The sequence below is a fragment of the Nematolebias whitei genome, chromosome 9 (assembly GCF_014905685.2).
Source record: "Nematolebias whitei isolate Nwh7 chromosome 9, NemWhi1, whole genome shotgun sequence".
Taxonomy (NCBI): Eukaryota; Metazoa; Chordata; class Actinopteri; order Cyprinodontiformes; family Rivulidae; genus Nematolebias; species Nematolebias whitei.
The window spans coordinates 31,120,340-31,129,123 of record NC_056506.1 but is presented as its reverse complement, the minus strand read 5'-3'; the positions used below and the strand labels follow the sequence as shown (position 1 = coordinate 31,129,123).

Below are 8,784 nucleotides of genomic sequence, written 5' to 3'. Positions count from 1 at the left end.
GCTATTGTTTCGGATCACAAACCCATTTCATTCGAAACCTCTGTTATTCATGAGTCTAAATCTCCCGCTTCAGCCAAGAGTTGTCAGATATTTAACTCTTCAACCGCTGCTTTTTTCCTCTGCATTCATTATTAATGCTGCCTCAGTCCCCGAAACCTCTGCCTGTATTAATACACAGGAGCTGCTCAGTAGGCATGATGCGACCTGCTCTAAGATTTTAGACCTCGTGGCCCTGCTAAAAATCAGGCGACCAAAGTGGGCACCACACCCCTGGTTGAACGGGACCACTCGAGCAGCCAAACGTCTATGCAGGAGAGCTGAACGCAAGTGGAAAAAGGACAAATTACAGGTTTCTTTTATTATGGTAAAAACGTGTCTGAAAGACTATCAGAACATCGTTAAATCTGAAAAGAACAAATACTTCACCCAAATCATTGCTTCAAACAGTCATAATCCCCGCGTTTTTTTTTTTTTAATACCGTAAATTCCATTTTAAACGTGCCTCGGTCTGCCAGCATGGAGGCCTCTGTTGACATCTGCAACGACTTTACCAGATACTTCGCTGATAAGGTAGAGTTGATTAGGTCATCCATCCCCCAGTCCACAACTGATCCCTCTGTCTTTGTCCCTTACTCAGCTGTCTTCAAACAGTTTGAACCCATTTCACTCCCATTTCTAAACAAAGTCGTTGGTCAGATGAAAACCTCCGGTTCCCCTGCTGACCCCATTCCTGCGTCGTTTTTCAAACAAGTTCTACCCACAATTGGGCCCTCTGTTCTTACTATTATAGATAGTAGTATCGTGACAAGTGTGGTTCCCAATGTTTTCAAACATGCAGTAGTTCATCCGTTAATTAAGAAACCTGGACTTGACCCTTCGACTTGCTCAAATGTCAGACCAATCTCAAAACTTCCCTTCCTGTCCAAAATCTTGGAGAAAATAGTTTTCATTCAATTAAACAAGTTTTTGAATGAGAACAGAATCTTTGAGATTTTTCAATCTGGTTTTAAGCAACTCCAAAGCACTGAAACAGCATTAGTAAGGGTTTGTAACGATATTATATCAAACGATTCTGGTCAATTTGTGGTACTTGTGCTCCTGGACCTTACTGCTACTTTTGATACTGTTGACCTCAGTATCCTTATATCACGGCTGGAACAGTGGGTTGGGATCACAGGAGCTGCATTAGAATGGTTCTGCTCATACCCGAGTGGCAGGAGTTTTTGTGTCAAGGTTGATAATAATGTATCCACCTCATTACCTCTTTTTTGCGGGGCCCCAGAGGGTTCCATTCTTGGACCCCTTCTGTTCTCACTTTATTTGCTCCCACTGGGGTCCATCCTGAGAAAACACGGTCTTTCATTCCATTGCTATGCTGATGACTGCCAGATCTACCTGCCTGTGAAACCAGCAAGTGTTTGTTCCATTCACCCACTGTTAGAATGTCTGGATGACATTAAGGCCTGGATGGCTTCAAATTTCTTAAGTTTTAACAATGAGAAGACTGAAGTCATTGTCTTTAGCCCTAGCTCAACTGCTGCCACTGATCCTGTCAACCTGGACTCTCTTCAGCCATATCTTAAGCAGTCTGGTAAAAATCTTGGGATGGTTTTAGACTCTGACTTCAAGTTTGACAAACAAATTATGTTCTGCAGAAAAGTTTCCTCCAACTAAGACAGGTAGCTAAGCTCAAGACAGTGTTGTCCAGACCCGACCATGAGAAACTAGTCCATGCCTTTGTCACGACCTGATTGTACAATTGCAATGTACTCTATGCTGGGGTCAGCCAGGCCTCCATTTCACGTCTTCAGCTCGTCCAGAATGCTGCTGCTTGGCTTTTAACTGGAACTCGTAGGTCTGAACATATTACACCAGTTCTGTCCTCCCTTCACTGGCTCCCTGTTCGTATTAGGATAGTCTTTAAAATTCTTCTGTTGACCTTCAAGTGCCTAAATGGTCTCGCACCCCTTTACCTCTACCTCTCCGAGCTTCTGGAACCTTACGTTCCCTCTCGGGCCCTGAGATCATCAACTGCGTTTGGCTGTTCCAAAAACAAGACTGAAGCTCAGAGGAGATAGGGCTTTTTCAGTCATGGGCCCCAAACTCTGGAACAATCTGCCCCCCAACATCAGGCAGGCCACCTCCCTTCCTCACTTCAAATCCCTGCTAAAAACACATCTGTTCTCGCAGGCATTTCACACAGTGTAAATTGATCTAGTGGTTTTTTTTATCTGTGACCCTATGTTTTAAATGCTTTTTATTAATTCTTCAGTTATTATTATTAGAGTATTGTATTTTTTTTCTATTTAATTTTACTCTCATTGATTGGTGTTGTTGTTAAGCACTTTGATAACAGGTTCTGTTTTAAATGTGCTCTATAAATAAAGTTGACTTGACTAATATAATTTTTACTAAAACAAATCTGGCCAGTCCAACATTTTATTGACACATGGAGAGGTTTTTTTTTTTAAATATAAATTGAACTTCTTTCACGAGTTCAAACAAGTTTGTGTGTATATGTGTGCAAAGCGCACCTGTACAATGAACACAACCATACAGGGAACAAATGACTTTTTTCACAATAAAAACCACTCAGGTGATGGACCAGTTGCTAGGTAATGAGAGTTAGGCAAAATACTTTCATGGTGGCAACTTGTAGACATAAATCTGCAGCCCCAGGGTGGAAGTGTGTGAGCAGCCACCTCAGCCAGATTATCTTCACTAGAACTGAACCAACTAGCTCCAGTGGTATACATAATTTTATTTATTTGCCCAAACAACCATAGAATCCTAATTTAACAAGAGTGGCTTCATGAAAAATGGAGAGAAAGAAGACATAAAGCACTTTTTCTTTAAAAAGAAAAAAAAAAGAACAAAAAAAGAAAAAAAAAACATTTAAATGCTTAGTGATGCACAGTGGTTCCTTGCAAGAGTAAATTAGTGTGAAACAGTCACGTCCACTTTTATTTCTCATTTAGGTGATAACCTAAATTTACTTTGGCTCATTAGTTCTCAAGCAGTCTGAATATTGGCGTATTTCTCGAACTGTCAACAGTTTTTAAAACCCACGGACCATTTAACCAAAAACAAACAAAAAAATTGTTAATACAGCAAAAATCTTCTTTCAGCTTTTCCCTCTTCAGGGGTCGCCACAGCGACCCATCTTCCTGCAACTCACTGTGTCCTCTACATCATTTGTCCTCACTCCAACTACCTCCCTGTCCTCTCTAACTGCACCCATATACACTGCCTGGCCAAAAAAAAAGTCGCCATCAAAAAAAAAAAAAAAAAGGTCAGACACCAATATTTCTTTGGATTGCCTTTATCTTTGATTACAGCATGCATTTGCTGTGGCACTGTTTCGATAAGCTTCTGCAATGTCACAAGATCTATTTCCATCCAGTGTTGCATTAATTTTTCACCAAGACCTTGCATTGATGACTAGGCACTAGGCATGATGGGTGCATCACTTCACCTGCCTGTCTCCTTACCCTGGTGCGCCCATCACTCTTGAACAGGGTAAATCTGGATTCATCAGACCACATGACCTTCTTCCATTGCTCCAGAGTCCAATCTTTATGCTCCCTAGCAAATTTAAGTCTTTTTTTCTGGTTGGCCTCAGTGATTAGTGGTTTTCTTAAGGCTACACAGCTGTTCAGTCCCAAGCCATTGAGTTCCCTTCACATTGTGCGTGTGTAAATGCTCTTACGTTCACTATTAAACATAGCCCTGAGTGCTACTGTTGTTTTTCTTCAATTTGATTTCACCTAACGTTTAAGTGATTGCCGATCACGATCATTCAGGATTTTTTTCCGGACACATTTGTTCCTTGAAGATGATGGGTCCCCACTATCCTTCCAGTTTTTAAATAATGCGTTGGACAGTTCTTAACCAAACTTTAGTAGTTTCTGCAATCTCCTTAGATGTTTTCTCTGCTTGATGCATGCCAATGATTTGACCCTTCTCAAACAGATTGACATCTTGTCCACGACCACACAATGTGTCTTTCAACACTGTTAAGAAATGAGAAGCAACTCATTGTACCAGTTGGGGTTAAATAACTTGTTGCCAGCTGAAATATAATCATCCATGCAGTAATTATCCAATAGGAGGTTCGTACCTATTTGCATAGTTAAATCCAGGTGGTGACTTTTTTTTTGGCCAGGCAGTGCATCTTCTCTTTGGCCTTCATCTGCCTTTTTTCCTGGTAGCTGCATTTCTAACATCCTTATACCAATATACCCACTGTCCCTCCTCTGGACATGTCCAAACCATCTCAGTATCTCTAACTTTATCTCCCAGTTGTTCAACCTGTGCTGTACCTCTGATGATCTCATTCCTAATCATATCCATCCTTGTTACTCTTAAGGAGAACCTCAATGTCTTTATTTCTACAACTTCCAGTTCTTTCTCCAGTCTTTTTGTCAATGCCAGTGTGTCCAGACCATACAACATTGCTGGTCTCACCAGTCTTGCCAACTTTTTCGTTCACCTTTGCCGTCACCCGTTTGTCGCAAATCACTCCTGAAACTTTTCTCAATCCACTCCATCCTGCCTGGAGTCTCTTTTTCACCTCTTTACCACACTCTCCACATCGAGAGGAGCCAGTTGAGGTGGCTCGAGCATCTGTTTAGGATGCCTCCTGGACGCCTCCCTGGTGAGGTGTTCCGGGCACGTCCCACCGGGAGGAGACCCAGAGGAAGACCCAGGACATGCTGGGGGGACTATGTTTCTTGGCTGGCCTGGGAACGCCATGGGATTCCCCTGGAGGAACTGGCCCAAGTGGCTGGGGAGAGGGAAGTCAGGGCCTCCCTACTTAGGCTGCTACACCCGCAAACCGACCCCGGAAAAACTGAAGAGAATGGATGGATTGATGGGTGGATGGCAGGATGGAAAAAAAGGAAGATGTCTGCATTGGTTTTTGCCAGGAACATAGCAGCTAACTTAACTAACGGATGGGTTTGCTAGAGAAAGTCAAACAAATGTCAGATATAAGGGGAAAAATGTAACGGAAGAAAACAAAAAAGTGTGTAGTACCTCTCTGTCCAAGCCTGCTGCTACTGTAATGATGTCTCCAGTTTCATGGTTGATGGTGAACATATTGGAGGTCGGGCTCTCTGGAGTCTGAGACAAAATCTTGTAACGAAGCATACCATTTGCTGTTTTGGGATCATCTTTGTCTAGAGATGTTACAGTCATGACAAATGTCCCTTTGAGGCAAAAAAAAAAAAGAGGAAACAAGATTCAAATTACCTTAAATCACTTCTCTTTTTACTCAGAAAGGTAATTAAGGAATATCATTAATGTTTAATCTACCAGCACCATAACAAGTAGTGTAGCTAGAGGATCATAGAGGAATAAAAGGACTTTATGCAGGATCTTACCTGGCTTGGAACCTTCTGGAACAGTGCCATTCCAGATCTGATGAGTGAACTCAGGTCTGTTGTCATTCATGTCGATCACATTGATCACAATATCAATAGGGTTTTCAACCTGGTTGCCGTTCAAGTCCACTGCATGAGCTCTTAACTGGAAAGAACACACAAAAAACTGGGTTATTCTTATCTGTAAAACCATTAAAAAACACAAATAAATAAACACCTCTCAGTAAGTGTCACCCATTACATGAATGTATTAACCAAAGCCATAAACTGTAACCAGCAGCATTTATTGGTGTAGGAAAAAACTGCAAATGGTTGAAGAAATGTTCTTAATCTAAACTAGTAAGACAAAAGGAGGACCAAAGCACATTGCTCTTTGTATTTGAGTTTTGTTTTGTCTGATGACCATTGGAGATAGTCAACCTGAGCAGAATCAAGCAGATAATGACAACGAGAGTAAAGATTGTACAGTTGTTTTTTCCCCACCACCACTACCGCTGCATGAACATCGATAACCCACGATGAGCCATGTGGTAAGACGTCTGCCATAGAATCAACAACGCAACAATTGTCTGTATTTCTGATTAATGTCTGATATAACTGATATATAAACTGATATAATCCAAGATGATTCATGTTGTTATAATAACTCCAGTATAACAATACTAATCACCTCACTGTTTTAAAACAAGACCTATTAAAGTGCATTAATATGACCCTTAATTTAGTACACAACAGCAAAAATAACCACAAAACTAAACCACTAATAAATCCCCTCTTATATCCAGTGAGTCAATTCATTCATACTACATTGAGCAAAACTTATAGTTTACATTAAAATCTACAAGTTCTGTATAAATAACAGCAAACTATCTTGTTAAAATGTATAGATAGTTATTTAAATTAAACTTTATAATTTGATACACAAAGGAATATTATGAGTGAAGTGTGACAAACAGTTGTAAGCTGCTCTATAGTTTATATTTATTAGAAAACCTACAAAGAAAAAGCAGGAAAAACAATCGGAAGAAAATTTCAAATGTTATTTTAAAAGAATATTTCATTTAAATGGAATAAAACAATTAATCAAATCTGCTTACAAACTGAAGGTTATGTTAATGTAGCTAACACACAATTCACTCAAAATCCTTGAAATTCTCAGACGGATAAGTTGGATTTCCAGGGAGACTCAAATCTTTGAGTCTAAAGGGACTGTTGAGGCTACACATGATCTTGAGCACATGCCAACTGGCAGGAATGTACGGTGCCGCCAGTGAGAACCCATTTTTCTTGATAAAGCTAACTGAAAATGACATTTTTAAATCTCAAATAATTCACTAGGGAACATATTTGTTTAAATGCTGTGCTTGACTTACATGGAAGTTGGAGATGTGCTCTCGATCGAGGGGCTTGTTAACCGTGAGCTCTCCAGAAATGGGGTCAATAGTGAAGATTGCATTTGGAGGCTGGTCAGCACCCGGGCCCGTCACACTGTATCTTAGAGACCGGTTTTTATCATGATCTGATCTGATCTGTGGGTGCAAAGATTCAACTTGACATTAATCACTCAACATAACTAAATTCAGAACACTAAAAGTGCAGAAAACGTTACATAAATTGAAATTTCTAGGCATTTCTGGACAAATGATTGTTTTTAATAAGCCAGTTGTCCTTCAAGCACAAAAAAGCATAGTAGTGAAGTTCTGTCATAGTTGGACTGAGTATCTATGTAAGCTGAAAACCTCAGACTACACCCTTGATTCATTCTCTGTAAACCATGTTCTCTTAATATCACATACTGTAGCCTGGAAACACCTTTCCAAATATTGCCTGATTAAAAATAACACATTTTACAATCATAGGATTTAGCACAGAGTATGGAAGATTAATGTGCTGAAAAAGGATCTGTTTCATAGCTGTCCACACCTCGGCCTGAGCACTGTTTTTGCAAACTAAACTGCATTTATCCTTGTACCATTAAGAAAAAGCAGAAAAGAAAAGATTCTGTCAGCCAATAAACAATTATCATGGTGTACAATTTGATTCCTGACTTATAAATATTAAAATAAAATATATTTTATTTAAAAAAAAAGAAAAACTTTAGAAACATGCAGTAAATGAGACACGCCTCACATCTGTCAGTTCCATATTACCCTGAACGCAGCTAAAAGCAATTGTGAGCCTACAAGGCTGTCATATTAACCAAAGGCTGTCTCTCTCAAAGGCTGTCTCTCTTAAAAGCTACAAGACTGGTGTCTGTGTGCATGCATGCAGTTGAGTCAAATACATTACCCGGACTAGCTCTTGTGGGAATGGGCCCCGCGAGTTCTCAGGGACATTGATTGGAGGGATGACCCAGTCTCTTTTCATGCGTTTTAGTTGGCTGTCCGTGTTTTGCATAGGAAACACTATTTCCTCTAAATTCTTGGACATGACTGGAGGGACAGCATGTTCCTGGACATGATGAAAAGTGAAAAAAATGATTTCCTGATCATATGTATGCAGGACATTAGGAGTGCAGGCACTATTAACACCCAGGTAAATGAGGTCCTTGAGGTGATATTGCTAAACAAAGAGCACTGTGTTGACATCTCATACATGAGATTGTTTCTTACCATCTCAGCAGTAAACTCCGGTGGATTGTCATCAATGGCTGTAACTATGATGACGGCTGTGGCTGTGCTGGAGAGACCATCCATGGGGGTGCCCTCCATGTCTGTTGCTTGGATGATCAATGTGTACTGAGGCACTTTCTATGGAGGTAGAAAAAGGAAAAAAATAAATATTGAGACTAACAAAAATAAATGACAACTATTCTAAACTTGGGTTTTAAAAGTTTTACAAACAAATAAGGCTTTCTGAACTAAATTACAGTCCAATACGATGAGAACTTATTGCAGTTACACTGTAATGACTTCCGGTAAGTTGGCGTTGCTGCTGGTGGCTTGCCGTTCACCTCTGTCCGTTTTGATTGTTTTTTTTTTCTGTTTTTTCATTTTTCTTCGGTGACATAAACTCACTGCTTGTTTATGATCACCAACAACTTTTAAATATACAGTTATCTACAGCAAATCCTGCCTTGTTCGGCCACTTTGATCGGGGCTCTGTACCCCCACCCCCTCTGCTTGTTGATGTCCCAGTTTACCTGAAGCGTGCGGTGTTTCTGCCTGCCCGAAAACATAGCTCCAGGTGCCGTGGAACACGTGCCGGCCGTCTCGTGAGGATTAAAGCCAGCATCAAGCTCTCTGCTGCTTCGTCATCTGCTGCTGACCATCAGACGTTAAACTGTCCATCAGGATGCTTCGCTGATCCGCTCAACTCCTGCCTGCTACAGGTGGCCGGGCCTGGTATGTGCAGCGGGCGCGTGCGGGCGCGTGCGGGCGCGTGCGGGCGCGTGCGGGCG

At 40.9% G+C, this 8,784-nt stretch overlaps 1 protein-coding gene across 1 annotated transcript; it reads right to left on the bottom strand.

Moving 5' to 3' along the window:
- Positions 1–3,012: 3,012 nt before the first annotated feature.
- LOC119414214 (cadherin-2-like) lies at positions 3,013–8,362 on the bottom strand. Its single transcript, XM_037681314.1, has 6 exons — positions 7,997–8,362; positions 7,674–7,835; positions 6,758–6,913; positions 5,385–5,529; positions 5,038–5,210; positions 3,013–3,045 (listed from the first exon to the last, which is right to left on the bottom strand). The coding sequence occupies exons 1-6, from the start codon at positions 8,093–8,095 to the stop codon at positions 3,013–3,015; spliced, it is 768 nt and encodes a 255-aa protein (XP_037537242.1). The 5' UTR covers positions 8,096–8,362.
- Positions 8,363–8,784: the final 422 nt, after the last annotated feature.

Bases quoted from the DNA above. Each gene is read 5' to 3' on its own strand.
- LOC119414214 (XM_037681314.1), bottom strand. From the start codon at position 8,095: ATGGAGGGCACCCCCATGGATGGTCTCTCCAGCACAGCCACAGCCGTC. The intron at 7,836-7,996 runs GTAAGAAACAAT...CATCATGTCCAG, and splicing joins CGGAGTTTACTGCTGAGATG to GAACATGCTGTCCCTCCAGT. The intron at 5,211-5,384 runs GTAAGATCCTGC...TTTGCCTCAAAG, and splicing joins TCCAGAAGGTTCCAAGCCAG to GGACATTTGTCATGACTGTA.